Here is an 18149-nt window from a genome sequence, read left to right as displayed (position 1 = left end):
CTTACGTAGCAGCATCGATCTAAATGTATTTTTAAAAGTGCTCAATTTTTTTTAGTGCTGTTTACTTTCAGCGACAGATCTGAAAAAGCATTTAAAAATATCAAATTTGTAGAGTTATCAACATTATCTGTTAGCATAGGAAATAATACTAAGTTTTTGATATATTGAGGTTTTCATATTAAAAAATGAATAGGTTTTTTTGTGAGACGGTCTCACCGCTCACGGATCTTTATCTCAGACGGGTTAATTCTATCGATATTCACAATAAAAAGTAATACTCTTAGCATAAAAGGTTATAATTTTTCATGGATGACCCAAATAAGAGATCTGTCTCACAAAATATGATCCGTGAGACCGTCTCACACAAGTTTTTGTCTTAAAAAATATCGAATTTATCCAAATTTTCGATAAGATATGATATCGATACCGAAATTTTGGATATGATAAAGTTATAGAATTTGAAATTTTTCGGTATATGCCAAATACCAAAATCTCAGTATACCGCAATATTTCGATATAACATGTATATATGTTATTTATACACATATCGAAATTTTCGTTACGATAGCGGTGTAAATATTTTTAATACTGTAATTTTCGATACGATATGCATTTTTTGATATGGCAAAGTACGATATACCACCTCTATTTACATCTAAAGGAAATGGACTAGCTAATGTATATATAAAACTTTCCTTATGATATATTATTAATCAGAAACATTTTATACATGATCACAAATATTAATTATTAAATGTATTTTCATATTTGTTTACATTTATTGAGGCAAAAAACTTAATAAAAACTAAATTTAATAATCCAAACTTAGATTTTGTAAATAATATGAGCTTAATTAAAAATAAGAAGATAAAAATGAACAAATACCATATCTACACCAACAATTAAAAATTTTATTTTTTCACAAATTAAAACTAAATATTTAATATTTTGAAATTATTTTTTATTATATACAAATAAAATATAAATTAACTTAAAGTTTATCCCAAGTTTTAATAGGAGTACATAAAATTTGGCCAATTTTATTCTACAAAATACATTAAAAAAATTTGCGCGAAATTTTAATTTACCAAAATTTTATCAATCTTACACAACAATAAAAAAAATATATTTATATTATAGAATTTAAGAGCTTGGTATTATGTTTTTTAAAATAATTTTATTATAATTTTTTAATATATATTATATTATTATGTATTTAATATTTTTAAATTTACAGCACGTGATTCTTTTGCCAACTAAATAAAATATAATTAAAATTTATAACAATTTTTTCATAGAATTAATTAGTTATTGCTCAAAATTTTAATTCAAATAATGAAAATGAAAAACTAAATAATTTAAATACGTGCAATATAAATACTTATTTTAAAACTTTGATATATGTGTCATATTTAAATTTATTAAATAAATAAGCATAATTTTTTTTTAAAAAAAATCGAACTTAGATTGGTTCAATCAACTATTGAAATCAAATTAAACTTATATGTCCTATCAAAATTTAAGTGGAATTTTAAATTATTTTAATTAAAGAATTAGTTTATTATTGTTAATATTTTATAAGACACAAATTATTATTAAATCTTAAGATATAATTATTATAATAATAATAGTCAAAGTGAAAACAATATAGGCTAGTGACTAGATAATCTTTTCGGGTGGTGCATGGATATGAAGTTGCAGCTTNTGTTCTAACATCCTCCCCACTCGTCGGCTTACGAGAAAAAGATGTCATTCCAATACGTCACACAATTCCCTTTTACGAATTTTCGAACGAATTAATCATGATTTCCTCAACTTTACCAAACATGGTATATATATACCTCCTAACTCACAAATGTTTTCACCCATTTTTATAACATTTATATCATAGAAATTAATGGGAAAGCCTAAGGTTAGCTCATGTTCTTACATTCATGGTTCTGCTCCAAAAATTGAAAGGAAAGTGATAGAGAAGAATAGGAGAAATCTACTCAAGATTCTTTACTCTCGTCTCTTCTCTCTTCTTCCCACTAATCATACTTCCAGGGTACAATTTCTCCTTGTTTGGTTTATTTTCTTTATGATATTCATCATGTATAATACATACATACAATAATATGATCTCATGCGGATTCCCTAAATGGAGGAGTACATGTGATATATAGGTTTAAATGACTGTGATTATTGAATGAATATTGCAGGAAGCGTTGCCACTGCCGGATCAAATAGATGAAGCCGTGAAATATATAGAAAGCATGAAGTCGAAGCTTGAAAACATGACGCAGAAGAAGGAATCCCTATTGCGTCGAGCAAACCTTAGAACACCCGAGTCGAGACTCACAACTGATCATCAACTAACTTCAACACGTCTTGTTGAAGTTCAAGATATGGGACCGAATATGGATGTCATTTTAGCAAGTGGGCTGGCAGATTACTCCATGTTTGTTGCCATCATCCATAATTTGCTTCATCGAGATGGAGTGGAAGTTGCAAATGCTAACTTTTCAGTGCATGGGAGCTCAACTATTCATGTTCACCGTGACAAGGTGATTATCACAGTCGAGCCGTTTTTAGTGGGGGTGGGGGCGAAAATATGTCTTTCTTATTCAAATCTGCTTTATGTAAGTTCAAGCTAAGGTACCTGACTCACTGTAAATGTGCAGGTCCAGAAGTCCAATTCGAGTTATGGAGGGGCAACAACGTCAGGAGGGCTGAAGGAACTGATAGGTGGGAGTAGTAGCAGTGAAGTGGTGGAATCACAACTAAATGTATGTGACTATGGTATAGAATCCAATTTATGGGAATACTTGTGTCTCCAAGAAGCATTCCCGCCAGCAGAAATTTAATTAGGGTTATTGTGAAGACTTCTAAATAATAATAATTTTAAAAAAAAAACAAGAAACTCTCCATATGTATGCAACTCTTTGCTAGATCCTTCTCTTTTGCGAGCATGTAATCACAAAAATATAATTTTTATTTTAACAATATAGAATCTATTCTTTGGCCAGTGATTATGGATTATCAAGATTAAGCATATCGTATATGTTCGTTTTCCTTATAAAATATGCATTCAAAGAGTCGATCGTACTGTCTAAAGAACCAAGAATGAATAGCAAATAAATTCTCACAACGTAAAGGCCGAATGATATTGTTAACCTGGGAGATCATAGATTTCACAATAAATAAAATATCTAACAATATCATAAATGTTTGATATGTGCACCATAAAATAACAGAATCCTTTTGGAAAATGATAAAAACATCGAAATTGTAGAATTAATGACTATTTCATGCTGCGAGATTTACGAGGTTGTTGAAAATATGTTTGGATGGAAGATAACTAAAAATGAGCTAAGTTTTAGTTAAGTTTCGAGGATTAACTAGTTGTTTCCACGATGAAACCAAACAGATGGTGAAGTTTTGGAAACATATATATGCCTAATTACGAGCAATTAAATAGTAATTGGTAGAGTGTTTCATATATGAGAAGCTACATAGGCCGAACTACTGGATTCTGATTTTGGTGAAAAATAGCTAACAAGTTGCCTTTGTTCGATAATAATAATAGGTAGGAACTTTATGTTATATTCGTTATTATTAATATTCGATTAGAAGTTGTTCTGTTACATGACACTTGGCCGCCACAATCCTATTATATTATACATACTTTAGGTGAAGCCTCAAGAAAATGAGAAGGGGTAGGGGTATCCACCTAGCTACTTGAATCACCCACCGGAGTGATGCTTCCTATGAATTAAAATATAGAACATGTCGGCTCATCCACACTCATGCCCAAAAGATTAACACCGGAAATGCGAGAAATATTTTACAGTAACTATAGAAGTAGTACATTGCGACAGGCCGAATAGCCAGAAAAAGACAGTCGGATTACTCCACAAATACCTCGCAATCCACAAGGTCTCCTCTTTCTTTGCAAAACAAGTGGAAAAAAGCTTAAAAAGAACAAAGCTAGTGCCCCCAAAAAAACTACCATTCATCAACTAAAAGTATGGATCCTGAAATATGTTCTCGTGAAGAGGAGAAAATTGGAGGTTCGATTTTGAGTTATGTCGGTCCATATATATTCAAGAAGTGCATCCCAGAAAGCTTGTAACAGGATCAATCAAATCCCGGCCATTGATGAATTTGTTCTTCAATCGAATTGGTTATCTCCGATGCTTTCTTTATGCTTCCTAACGAGCGCAAAGTACCCAAGAACCGCACAAACAGCAGCCACAATATTCCCTTCCTTGATCAACACTCTCAGAACAAACCCACCAATCTCAGCCGTCAATTTCTTACCTTCCACCACCAAGGTCCTCCTGGGCTTCCCAAAAAAAGCCAACAGCACGAGCACAGATATCCAAGTCACCAGCGTTGCCGGGACAGCCACGGCTAGCGCCGCTACCATCGAAAGAATCCCGAAAGCCATCCCCAGGAAAAGCGACGCATAGAGAGCCGACAACCCAGTCGAAGAAGAGGTAGAGGACAATGATTCAGATTCGTACCAATTAAGAACTGACGTCAAGAGGTTCCAAGAAAGGTAAAGCAACAATGAGTAAACAGACACAAATAGGCAAACCCATGTTCTTCTTTTGGCGACGAGCCTCAGAAGGATTGGTGAATCGGGGATATCCTGGACACTTGAGGATTTTTCTCCCGTGATGTTTTCTGCCATAGATCTAAGTTGAAATTCTTTTCCCCTTGCTTTGCTTTCCTTTTATGGGTAGGCTTCAATTTTACGACCGTAGAAAAGACATTGGGAAAGCTGTACACTCTTCCCTATATTACCTCTTTTATTTATTCTTCCCCGAAAAGAAAAGAAAAGAAAAGAAAAGACTGTAGCTGAAAGAATTAATTTGAATTAAAATATTAAATAAGCTGTAATTTAAAGATCAAATTATCAGATATTTTTAGTTTATTTTCAAATCATATTATAGCGAATTAAATAATAACTTTGTTTTGTTTATATAATTATATATACTTACTATACTAAATATTAAGATTGAGGGACTTTTGTCTTATTATGTAGAAATCAATTAATCTTGGATTTTGGTATATTTTTCGATAAATCGAAAAATATTTACCTTCTCAAATTAAAAAATCATTCCATTTTTATTAATTAAAACTACCATAAAAACATAAGTCTCATGTTCTAATACAATAATTTTTCGTCTTATTCTATAATTTTGGTTTTTTTAATAAACTTTATCTAGATTTTCCATACAAAAATTATTTAACATAAATTTTTTAATATATATATACAAATATATGTATATCAATGGACATGGGTATTTATTACAAGCGACCCTTCGCACTCGTTATAATGTTTTAATTTTTTTTATTTTTTATTTAAATTTTTTTATAATAATTGTTATGTTAGAAAATAGGGATGCTAAAATTATTTGATTTAAAAATTCAAAGTTTGTATAAAGATTAAAGAAAATATTTTAGTAATTTAATTTTTTTGAAAAATAGATATGATAGTAATAAGAGAATATACAAATTTATTAAAGTATATTTTTTTATTGATATTTCAAAAAAAAAATTGACTAATATAATATAGATAGTATATATGCATTCGATAGTTTAATTTTTTTTTAAATAAATGATTGATGGTAAAATGAGGAAATGAGTATATAATAATGACAAAAATTTGTGTGTGAGGATCTAACGGTTCGTATTTTGTTAGACATATCTCTTATTTGGGTCATCCATGAAAAAGTATTACTTTTTATGCTAAGAGTATTATTTTATATTGTGAATATCGATAGGTTTGACCCATCTCACAGATAAAGATTCGTGAGACCGTCTCACAATAGACCTATTCATAATAATATAAAAAGCCAAATGGGGTCCAGTTTCTGAAAAAGCTGAAGTTTTATCAACCGTTGGATCGGAAACGTATCTTATACGGAGAACATGACCCACTTTCTTAATTGAGTTTTGACCGGGCTAAATGCATCCGGTCCTGGTGAAAATCCTAATTTCTACAAAAAATTTATAAAAAATTAACAGATTAATATTTCTTTGAATTTTTAAAAATTTTGCTCACGTACCTCAACCTTAATGTAAAATATAATTATCAAATGAATTCTATACTTTCAATAATATTGTAATAAGATAAATAAAAACATAAAAACTCTAAGAATGAGTCTCTTACAAGACGGTCTCACGAATCTTTATCTGTGAGACGGGTCAACCCTACCGATATTCACAATAAAAAGTAATACTTTTAGCATAAAAAGTAATATTTTTACATGGATGACCGAAATAAGAGATCCGTCTCACAAAATACGACCCGTGAGACCGTCTCACACAAGTTTTTGCCAAACTTCTAAATAGAAAAATGTAAGATATGCATCTATAATGTTTTTTTATACCTATCAATTGGTTTTCTCTTTATTTATTTTTATGTATTTCTTTTTTCAATGAAAAACATACAACAATAAGGAGTTTATTATTTATAAAAAATGTAAAGAACGACGGAAAACGATCACTTATAATCGAATCAACGATTGTCGTGACATCTTGACGTGGACTAGAGGCTCTTGTCTTGAATCGATGAGATTTGACGACGGAGTCTGTTATATAAGATTGGATGGAAAAGCTGATGATCTTGGGGGTTGGAAACGCTAAAAAATAGAAATTGAAGACGCACAACTAGGAAAAATGAAAAATTGATTGAATGAAATGGGAAACTCACATAATGGCCCTATCATTTTTTTAAAAAAAAAATTAAAACAAAAAATAGGAAAAGAAAAGGGATATTTGGGTGGATAATCTTTGTCAAATTCATTTGCAAAAAATATCATTTCTAAGTATATTTGAGTATTTTCAAATAAACATGAAAACGTCATTTAAAAAAAAAATTTGACCAAAGTTATTTTGCTAACTACCTCGAAAAGAAAATTATGAAGAATAGATAATGTTCCTACATATTATTTTAAAAGACAAATGAATTAATATAAAATAATAAAATAATTTGATTTCATTTTTATTATAAATAATCAGAATATAATATTTTTTAATATTAAAAGATAAAAAAATTAAATAGTTATTAAAATGTAATATTTTAAATAATTTTATTTATTTTATGTTTTAAATTTAAGATGTTAATTTGATTTTTAATGGAAAAATTAAAATTTACCTCAGTTGTGTAATGGAATAATTATTTCCCTTCATATAAGAAATGACATCAATTAAAAATGTCAGGATAACTAATCTAATATGTTTTTTTTTTTCCACATTATTAATTTTTTACAAGTGTCATTAGTAAGTATTTGTAACAACATTTAATTAAAAATGTCTAAAAAAAAAGTGTCGCAATAGTCATTTATTGTTGTAGTGCTTCAAGTTGTGAGGTAATTCATATAACACATAACTCAAACCATGGTTTTACTTTAAACTCAAAACATGTTTATATTATTTATTAACACACACGTATATATCAGCCAATGACTTCTTGTCATATCCTGGTTCATGTGCAACCAGACATGTTGCAAATATCTAGTGCTCGGCTCGGCTCGGCGTCTTAATCGTTCTTAGTACCTGGACCTGTAATATATGGGCTATATGAGTTTAAAATCCAACAAGTTGGACTTAAGATAACAAAATGCATATGAATAATTGTACTTATCAACGTCCTGATGTACGTAGTCTAAAGCATATCTATAATATATATTCTCATCGTATGACATTCATAAGTAAACATAAGTGTAGTTCATGATTATATTCATTATTGACCAATACATGTTCATAGTCATTGTAGCTCCTCTGCTACCGTAGTCTTTAAAACACAACCATCATTGTACTCGATAATCTTTTTGACATAATAGTCACCGCAGTAACTTTATTTTTTTTTATGTCATATAACTTACATATTGAAAATATAACTTGCTAAAACAACATAATTTGGATCATATATTTATGCATTCAAACTTAACATGCTTATTTTCATCCTCTTATATAGGATATCCATAGTCAAATGAGCTTGTTCAATCTTTAAGCACGAAAATCATAATAAGAGTGCTGTACGCATTTACATATATCATAAGCCTTAAATTTCTTTCAAAATTTCTGAAACACATATATGTACATTATAAACCCATATGAGCAGCAATGATAAGCCTCAACCGCGATAATACAATTCGAAGAATAATGATTGAATTGTTCCTACAATGTTTCTAAGCTGCAAGTTCATAAAATATTCCATCAATATGTATAATATAATTCCCAATGTTCAACCATATTTCACACCTATTTCTACGGCTACCTTATCTAGCCAATGAAACTATGAACAAAATACATACCTAGGAATCAAATTCTATGTAGGTGATGAATCTGGATTCAATTTGGAAAGAAAATGCTTGACTTGATAGGAATTTATGAAGAACTTGAAGCACCTTGACTTTTTCTCTCGATTTTTAAGGTATAAGAGGGATGTAAATGGCTTCAAGTTAGAACCTCCTTGTATTTAAATGACTAACATCGTGTTTTGGAAACATATTTTCACATACTGGAGCACAGGGGCGCGATAGGTGTTGTCAGAAATATGTTAACAGGGCCTTGGGCGCAAGGGCACGTTTTGGTCGCATAGGGACGTGTCGTGTTCTATCCAAAGTCTTATTTCCCTTCGGAAGTGACAAATGTGATAAAATAAAAATTGTAGACCAATGCCTTTAATTTGATTTGCAGTTAATCTCACTCAATTTTAAGAATGGACCATAAAATTATGATCATTATATCAAAATGTGTCGATGCAAGAATGACAATACGTACGACATATTTGGGGTGATTTGGGCCCTTTTTTTTTTTTTTTTTTTTTTTTTTTTTATTAAATTTGGTCAAAACCCAAAACATAAAAATTGTAGTCTTATATTTTGGATTTTTTTATAAAATTGATCTCATTTCATTTGGATTTATATCGAGATTTTTATAATAAAAAATATAACTGATGTCGCTTATCATTCGCAGTTCAAACATACTTTTTAAGCGTAAAATCAAATATTAATCCTAACATTCATTACAACATCATATTTTTTTTCACTTTCATTCACAAATCCAAGTATTCCATTATATTTCATCGTCTCAATGTCAATAGTTCACATTTATCATTAACTCTACCAAATAGTCTTAATTACTTATTTTAAGTGTGTCTTTTCATTCTCCTTATTCATATTTTAAATATATGTGATTATTAATATTTAATTTTTTATGTCTACTCACATTATAATATATTATTTTTATCCAATGATATCTTTTCATTATGTAAAATAATATTTGGTTTTTTTTATGCATACCCACATTATAATATGTTATTTTTAATCCGATGAATTAGATTTTTTATTTATCTTTTCTATATGTAAATTAAATTAAATAAAGTTTAGAAATAACTCATTATCGAATTGTGAATTTTCTTTGGTATCTTATTATTTTTTTTTCATGTCCTCATATGACAGTTTGCTGGAATTTATGTGTTTAAATTAAATTTTTTTGCAACCAAAATTTTTTAGCTATTGATATTTATAAATTATTTAAATAAAGCACGGTAAAAGATCGTTGTGAATTGAGCCATCAATTTGGGTTGGGTCTGTCGGTTTGGCTTATACCGCCAAACAGTTAAGTGAGTTGGGTTGAAATTTTGTCGACTCATTAAAGGTGAGCCTAAATGAGCTCGCACGAGTTTATATTAAATATCTATATATATATAATATTATCAATTTTCAATCATGAATTCTTGATATAAAATAGAAAATATCAATTTGATTTCAAAATTGTGATGTTACTATCTTGTCCAAAAGTTGTGGCTTTTTGAGACATTTTGACAGTCACTCAAAATTGAGTGTCAAAGTTGACATTTGAGTTGTATTTTTGGATTCCTGACAATATGTTCGTCAAAATATTATTTTTAAGTTAGTTTTATCAGTATTGTGAGGGGTAAATATGTTTATTACAATATATAAATATTATCATCTCTTTAAATTAATATTCACTTTTATGTTTGACATATTATGGGTCTTGATAAAATGAGGAATAATAAATTCAAACAAACGAATACACAAAACTCTGGGGCGAACCAGAATTATATGGTAGCGGAAATTAATATATAAATTTTTAGTGAATTTATCGATGTTAATATGTATAACAAATCTTATATCATAATTTATAAAATTTCAACCTTATAAATGAAATAAATCAAACATATATGAAATATACAAAATTTTATTACATATACAATCAAATAATTTATTATAATTGTATTTAATTCTACAAGAATTCTTGTCAAACTCAGCGATTGTGGATTTAACATCTATTAAATTAGCAAACTAAAGAGCGTGTCAATTAAACTAATTGAGTAATCACATATTCTTGAATTTCTTAATTAATTTTTTATCTTGATAATTTGTTTCATTTAATATTTTAAATTATAAGACAACGTTACTATAACTAAAGACACATTGTTTTTTAATGTTCATAAATACTCAATCACTAAATCATATGGAAAAACATTTATCGACATACTATATTAAAAACATTCTAATTAATTCAGCGCATTTGCTGAAAATTTTCTAATTAATTAAGAAAAATTCATTTAAAATAATCATATTTAATCTTTTTGGGTTAACACCATTTATTTTAAAAGATATTCATCGCAATTCTTTATTTGTATATTAATATTTAAATCTGAATTATGATGTATATTGTTTTTCTAAAAGTTCTTAAATAATGATTTAATACATTTATTCGACACTTAATATTAACATTTTAAAATATATTAATTTTATATTGTATGCGTGCAACACTTATAATCATGATTATAAAAATTCTAAAAATGAATTAGGTAGAACATAAAAAATTACACAATTAATCAAAAGACAAAAAATAAAAATTAAATAATTATCTATTACCTATAAACTACGAATACCGACTTCTAAAGATTGAAGTCGGTAGGTAAGAGAGTGGAGGCCACTATGTACTAAAAACATAAAAATTTAATGCTTGAATGAGTCACACTGCAAAGTTAGTGAAGTAAAAACGAAGGACAAAGTCGGTTAATAAAAATATTATAATGGGTTAAGTTGAATGAGACTCATATATATAAGTATCTCACTTGGTCTCACCTTATCTTTTGTCACTGTACAAAGCGAAAGTTTACGCACCGTAGTGTTCTACATTTTCTTAATTTTTCATCATCTATTGGTCTTTAAAAATATATTAGAATGTTTTCTAAATATCTAATCTTAAATGTGATCAATTAACCAAATAATTATTATACTTTGTATACAATAATAAATAGATTATTATATTTGAAGATAGAAAGAGTAATGTATTGAGAAGAATAAAAAAAATGTTAGAATTAATACTATAATTATCTAATGTCAATATTAAATTTAACATCCTACGTTCGAAATTGTGTTTATTGAGGTAAAGACTATGATGATAAACTAAAAATAATAATTTATTTATCATTTTATGTGTGTATACACACACACACTACTTATATAGAATATCAAGTATATATTCTACTCAAATGTCTTATAAATTTATATGATATAGTAAAAGGTTATTTACAATAATTGATCATGTTAGGTAGAGTAATTGAAATGTTGTGTTTGAGCTATTGTACTATTTAAAATATTTGATTTGCACTGTTACCATAATCTATAAGTTTTGATAAAACAGTAAACGCTTGAGCCTACAATTGGTATCAGAACCAAGATCGCGACTTTGATTTTCAATGATTGCAATTGGTGCAATTATTAGGAGATAGAGTGTTTGGTACAATAATTGTCCACGATGGGTAGACGCTTGAGCTGTTGTATGATTCAAAGATCTGACTTGCATAGTTATTATCAGTTATAGCTTTTGGTAAAATGACATACACTCGATTATATATTATTTGATTGTAAAGCTAGAAGAAACATGTTGCATCAAATTTTAGTTTTGAATTGATCCATTACATGTTACATGATTTTTAAATTTAGAAGCATTCTACAATTTTCAAATATTATTATATATTGAATTCTAATTTATCCCTTTCAAATTGGATAAATATGCAATAAAACTCATGTAAATTTTATTAACAAAAATATTTAAATGAAATATTGGATTTGTCGATAATCAAAATAAGAAATAAATAAATTTTGATCCTTGAGTGAGAAATAAGATATTTAAAGTTATAATTGCCACAATTAAATAATGCACTTACATGCATTTATCACTGTATTTTTCAACTAAAATGTCAAAAAAAGTTTCCACGTATTATTTTTATATCATATTCAAAATAATTATGAATCCTAATTTTTATTATTTTGAGTTGGCCTTTGTTATGAACAATCATTGTGAATAAATTGGATTTGAAAATTCTTATATCTATGTATATCACATATTAATATATCAACCTAAGTCCAGGTAATAAAACACCACAAAATGAACTTATTCATCTTCAATGTACACAAATTATATAGTAAAGATATATGACAGTTAAGGCAATGAAGTAAAATATATGCTCATATATAACAAAATATATAGACAAGAAAAACAATAAATAAAAATATTTTTATAGATATAAATATTTTTTATAAATTTTTACAGTGAGTTAGAGAAGATAAAAGAGCAAAAATATTAACTCTTTTAGGTTACACAAAAAAATGAAATGGAAGAAGTGCTTGTCATACAATGAATTCAGTTTCTAAATTAATTGTATACTATAAAGTTATATTTACCGTTAAAACTTTATAAATGCAATGAATTTTTCTCAAGATAAGGGTACTCAAATGTTCTCGTTACGATATTTAAACAATTAAAAAAATTAAATATATTATTTTTCTGGAGGTAATACAGATATGACATTAGTAATTTGATTGTGCTAATTATACTTATGAGTTAATATGAAATATTAAAATAAATGTCATAAGAGTCAGTAAAAAGGTGATTTATTGTCAAAAATATTATTATTATAAATTGCAAATAGATGACAACATTTAATCAATATTTATTTAAATCAATCCATCAGTACTTTTTATGTGATGATAGATTGTTATAATAATTAGTGGTAAGCATTCGGTCGGTTCTGTTACCGACTGAATCGAATTAGTCATAACCGGACCAAACCGAAATATTTAGCAATAATCGAACCGACCGAATTAATTTTCATAACTGATGAAAATCGAACCGAATTAAAATGGGTTAATTCGGTAGGTGACCGAATTAACCGATTAGTTTTTTAAAAAAATTGTGATTTAACTTTAATTATATATGTAATTTTTTTTAACACTACAATCTACACAAATGCATTAAAACATAAAATCACATACATAACAAATTTTTCTTTATAATTAGGGCTGATTTTAAAATTAAAAATTAAAAAATATATTAAAATTGATAAATAATAAAAATATATTAAATAATAGTATTTATTATATAGGTTAATTTGGTTAGCCGATTTCAAAATTTTGACAACCGTAACCGAACCGAATTAACCGATATAACCGATTTTTTTTTTAATTTGAAAACGAATTTCTGAAATAACCGAACCGAATTTTCGTATTGACTCGGTTCGGTCGGTTAATTCGGTTTAACCGAAATTTTGTTCACCACAATAATAATGTGTAGTTTATATGTTATCAACTATAAGTGTCTAATAAATTAAAAGTGACTAGGAAAGTAAAAGCATCCAGTAGAAATTGTTGTCAATTTACATGAAAGAGAATAATAATCAAACAACATTGTAAATAAAAAATTACATATCATTGATCGACAAAAAAAATTGTAATAATTGAATATTATAATAAAATATATGCATTATTGAGAGAATATGACAAATAACAAAAGAAAAAAATATGATAAAAAAGATATGAGAAAATTTTTAATACTCCAAATATTTTTTAAAAAGTTAAAAAATCTGTTTTTTTTCTAAATTAGTTACATATGCTAATTAACACGAATTATCAAAATTTATAATATTATTATTATTCTTTTTTGTTGAGTTAATTAATTTTATTTCAAATTTTAACTATTTTAACGTATGTTTATCACACGTGTGTGTGTTTATATATATATATATATGAAACTTGTATGAAAACTCATTCGCAGCTTTGACCAACCTGTCTTGACTGACAAATTTCTCACTCGTAAGAGTCCGCCTCTATATGGAAGTTGCATAATCACGATATACACAGCATTGCACGATCTTGAATTTCGTTTGCGGAATTGGGGGGATGTCATGGAGTTTGATTCCGAGATTTTGGATTCCGAGGACTCGGTTCCTGAGCAGTCTAAACACGGTGAGGTAAGAAGGGAGAGGATTTTTCTTTTTCTTTCTATTTTTCGTGGGATTTGTCGCTGTTCGATTTTTAGGTTACTTGTATGATTTCATAAATTGATCAAAATTCGTTCTTTGATGTTTTTGAGTGAATGCGTGTGATGAATTTAAGAGCCAGGATTTGAGATCGGAGATATTTATGGGAAATTTAATGGAGACCGAAACCTGAAATTCAGTCTCCTTGTCCAGGACGGAGTCGGAAGTTTGAAGGCGATTAAGTAAAAAAAATTATCAGGAATTTGTATGTTATATTTTTAGGACGGTTTTATTTAATTTTAGTTCCTTCTATGTGGCTTAGATATACTGATACAAAATTTGATAATATACTCCTCTTTTGTTTTTTAGAATGATTGATAGGTTTTGTGGTGCTTGATTTATGCTTGTCTTGGATGTTGAACCTAAGTAAACTGATGGATGAATTCAAACTAGATTCCTCCAAGGCAAATGTCTCTATATCTTCAGACTACTAATATGGTTTTTGCAGAGTTCCTTTACTAAATTAATGTTCAATTGACTGTAATGTGTGCCAATGACATAGTTTCTCTGGTTTCTAAGCTTGCATTAATTTTATCATTGGGGGCTACTTTTAATATTGATAGTGAATGCGCACTCATCATTCTCTGGTTATTATGTCCATATCTGCTTCCCAGCTTGTGTGGCTTTATTTCACGTTGTTAGATTTGTATTTTTCTTCTTGTACACTTGATCTGGTTTCTACGCCGTTGAAATGCTGCATTTTTTTTCTAAAGCTTCTCTTTTGTGCGGTTTAATTTTCACTTTCCAATTTTTCCAGGTGTTTATGGAGAAGAATGTCGTTAATTCCACTATCATAGATGCATCAGTATCTGTATCTCCCAACTCAGAGGATTTTAACGAGTCAGATATGTTAAATCAGGAGGATGAGGATGTGGGTGATCTGGATGACGAAGATTAAGCATTTGTCGATGATTGTGATCTTTCGGAATACGGTAGTGAGGAAAACTATTTTTATGAGGATAATGATGATGATGATTACTCAAGTATGCAGACACAATTCGACAATGTGGATATACCTCCTGGAGTGGAGGCATCAGTTACTTGGTTGAATGACACCACATTGAGTTCCAATGCTCCTGTTCCGCTAGATTTTTCTACGCGATGTGGACCTGCCAGTTCTTCTGCTTCTTGGCAGCATCTGTTCCAGTTCCTTCTAACGGCAAATGTGAGGCCAATGTTTCAAGCAATTCATCACTATTTACAGAATCTAGCTCTAGTGGGAAGGAGAAAGAAGTCAACGGGGTTGATCTTTTGAGAAAGTCTGAAGCTTTCAAGCAATTTGATGTCGTTGGTGATTATTCAGATCATCACTATGGCAATGTGCGCATCCAAGGGCAGGAGGTAACTTTTTTTGCAGTTTGTATTTGTGCATGTAACACTCTTTAAACTTTCTTATAATATATTTATTCTGGGTTTTGTGTATTTCTCATCTCCTTAGCCGTCCAAAGTATGGACTAAGAAAATCCAAGAGGAGTGGAAAATTTTGGAGAAGGATTTACCAGGTAAGCCTACTACTACCTGTGGTTCCTAATATCAGAATGTTTTGAGATTGGGTACTGTTAGCCCTAATAGGACATACCATTTGCGTTCAGTTTCAAATCCTAAATTACTCATTCATGTATTGTATGGAAGTGTGCATTCGAATCATACAAAGTTGAACTTTACATTTTATGCGTTAATTCATGAATTTGCTAGGATATTATGATCCTGAATCCTATTTTCATCTTCAATCCATTCCTCGAATTCTTAAAACAATCGTACCTGGAATGTTGATGTGGACAACCTTGATTTCATTTGCATGGAATAATAATACATACTTGTGTGAATGTGTTGGGGGTGGGGTACTTAAGTAGTGTGTTTCCTAATCTACGCACGAGATTTCTTTCAAACTGTTGTATCCAAATACTGTCTATGTGATATATCCCTCCAAACCAATACTACAGTTGAAATTGGAAAATATTTCTTCTTGTTTTTGTTATTTAGTGGCAAGGTTTAATCACTTCCCTCTTAACAGATCTTTGAAGGATTTGGAGAGAGATTCTAAAGTTTCTAGCTTTACATTTGTTAGATTAAGAAGTTGATTTCTTCATATTTAATCTTGCATAATCTCGAGTAGTTGATTTCTTTATGTTTAAATCTGCATCTTCTCGAGTAGTTGATTTCTTTTATTCAAGAAACTATCCCCATCACGATAACCTGATTATTTGAGCAGGCATGTATTCCTGATTTTTTTCTAAGACGAGTTAATGAAAGACCAAAAACTGTTAAAATTAATAAACACAAACTGAATATAAACTGCTACTGATGGCAAAAGGATATTTTTTTAAAAGAGAAAGTAGTTATATGCTCAAAGTATTTCCATGCTACTTATGCTTATGTCAAATTTTCTCAACTCTATCATTGTCTAAATTCTTGCATCTCTGATGTTTTAATTCACGTCATTCTTGTTTCCTTCCCTTTTTGCAGATACAATATTTGTAAGGGTTTATGAATCAAGGATGGATCTTTTGAGGGCTGTTATTATAGGACCACAAGGTACTCCCTACCATGATGGTCTTTTTGTCTTTCATATTATGTTCCCTCCCACATATCCTGATGTACCACCAGTACGTCTTTCAGTATATTTATTTTGGGAACGTATATTTATTTTTATTTATTCATTCCTCCGCCTTTTGTTGCTTTGTAGATGGTTTACTATTATTCAGGTGGCTTGCAGCTAAACCCAAACTTGTATGATTGTGGAAAAGTGTGTCTCAGTCTTCTGAACACTTGGACTGGTAGAGACAATGAAAAGTGGCTGCCGAAATCATCCACCATGTTGCAGGTAGTGGTGTCTATTCAGGCTCTTATTCTGAATGCAAAGCCTTTCTTTAACGAGTCTGGATATGATACTCGGTATATTGGCCAAGAAGGAGAGAGAAAATCCAATTCATATAACGAGGATGTATTCATTCTATCGTTGAAGACCATGATGTACACTCTTAGAAGGCCGCCAAAGGTACAAATTATGATCTTTAACTGTTACTTTTTTGACATATAATATTATCATCATACTTGCAATCTGATATACATCTTTTTGCACTTCTAGCATTTTGAAGATCTCGTGTCCGGTCATTTTCGTTCCCATGCCCATGCTATTCTATCAGCACGTAGAGCATACATGGATGGTACTTTTGTTGGTTTCTCGGTCAACGGAAGCGTCCCAGATGGGACTGCAACTCAGAATATGGGATCGCCAGATTTTAAGGAAGCGGTTGGAAGAATGTTAAATGGTCTCGTCTCAAACTTCATAAGGTATGGCTCGCAGGACTGTGAGCAGTGTCGCCTCCAACAGTAAGTTCATGCCATGGGATGGTTGAATGACGGAGACTACATTTTGAGCCGTCACAATATTTTCCAGCAGTTTGGTACATAGAAATGACTGTCTTTAGTTGTGGATAAATTAGTTTTTATTGATCTGCATAATATTATGAAAGTTTATAATTATAGCTGAAATGCAACATTCATGCGTCTTATTATTCAATATTATTGAATTTTTGGCATTAATTTGATCACTGCAATGTTATTTAAGATTAAAAAGATCATTTAAAATAAGGTTTGATTCGAGAATTAACAAGATTTATATAATTATCGTTTTTTTGTATTTTTTAACTTTCAGGAGTCGATATGCCATTATCATAAAAGGAATGTTTCGTAGAAAAGAGGTGAAGGAATAAAGAAATATAACGATAAAATATGTATGTTAGTGAAACTAATTGTTCAACAATTATGCTATAAATAATATTAA

At 29.3% G+C, this 18149-nt stretch overlaps 3 protein-coding genes across 4 annotated transcripts; 2 read left to right on the top strand and 1 right to left on the bottom strand.

Moving 5' to 3' along the window:
- The first annotated feature begins 1850 nt into the window (after positions 1 to 1850).
- On the top strand, positions 1851 to 2879 carry LOC140983754 (transcription factor bHLH162-like). Its single transcript, XM_073450916.1, has 3 exons — positions 1851 to 2047; positions 2202 to 2546; positions 2664 to 2879. The coding sequence occupies exons 1-3, from the start codon at positions 1898 to 1900 to the stop codon at positions 2844 to 2846; spliced, it is 678 nt and encodes a 225-aa protein (XP_073307017.1). The 5' UTR covers positions 1851 to 1897; the 3' UTR covers positions 2847 to 2879.
- Positions 2880 to 3813: 934 nt separating this feature from the next.
- LOC140978309 (uncharacterized) lies at positions 3814 to 4807 on the bottom strand. The gene has a single exon (XM_073443230.1). It carries the CDS (start codon positions 4676 to 4678, stop codon positions 4154 to 4156), a length of 525 nt encoding a protein of 174 aa, XP_073299331.1. The 5' UTR covers positions 4679 to 4807; the 3' UTR covers positions 3814 to 4153.
- A 9289-nt stretch (positions 4808 to 14096) lies between these two features.
- Positions 14097 to 17916, top strand: LOC140978295 (putative ubiquitin-conjugating enzyme E2 38). 2 transcript variants are annotated; one of them, XM_073443219.1, is made up of 6 exons: positions 14097 to 14293; positions 15120 to 15703; positions 15801 to 15864; positions 16829 to 16968; positions 17049 to 17360; positions 17461 to 17916. In XM_073443219.1, the coding sequence occupies exons 2-6, from the start codon at positions 15464 to 15466 to the stop codon at positions 17629 to 17631; spliced, it is 927 nt and encodes a 308-aa protein (XP_073299320.1). In that variant the 5' UTR covers positions 14097 to 14293; positions 15120 to 15463; the 3' UTR covers positions 17632 to 17916. The 2 variants fall into 2 exon arrangements, with proteins under 2 accessions (XP_073299320.1, XP_073299312.1); XM_073443211.1 differs by having other exon boundaries at positions 17451 to 17916.
- Positions 17917 to 18149: the final 233 nt, after the last annotated feature.

The sequence above is a fragment of the Primulina huaijiensis genome, chromosome 1 (assembly GCF_012295235.1).
Source record: "Primulina huaijiensis isolate GDHJ02 chromosome 1, ASM1229523v2, whole genome shotgun sequence".
NCBI classification, from domain to species: Eukaryota; Viridiplantae; Streptophyta; class Magnoliopsida; order Lamiales; family Gesneriaceae; genus Primulina; species Primulina huaijiensis.
Note: the sequence above shows the minus strand (reverse complement) of the source record. Positions and strands in the feature narration are given on the sequence as shown.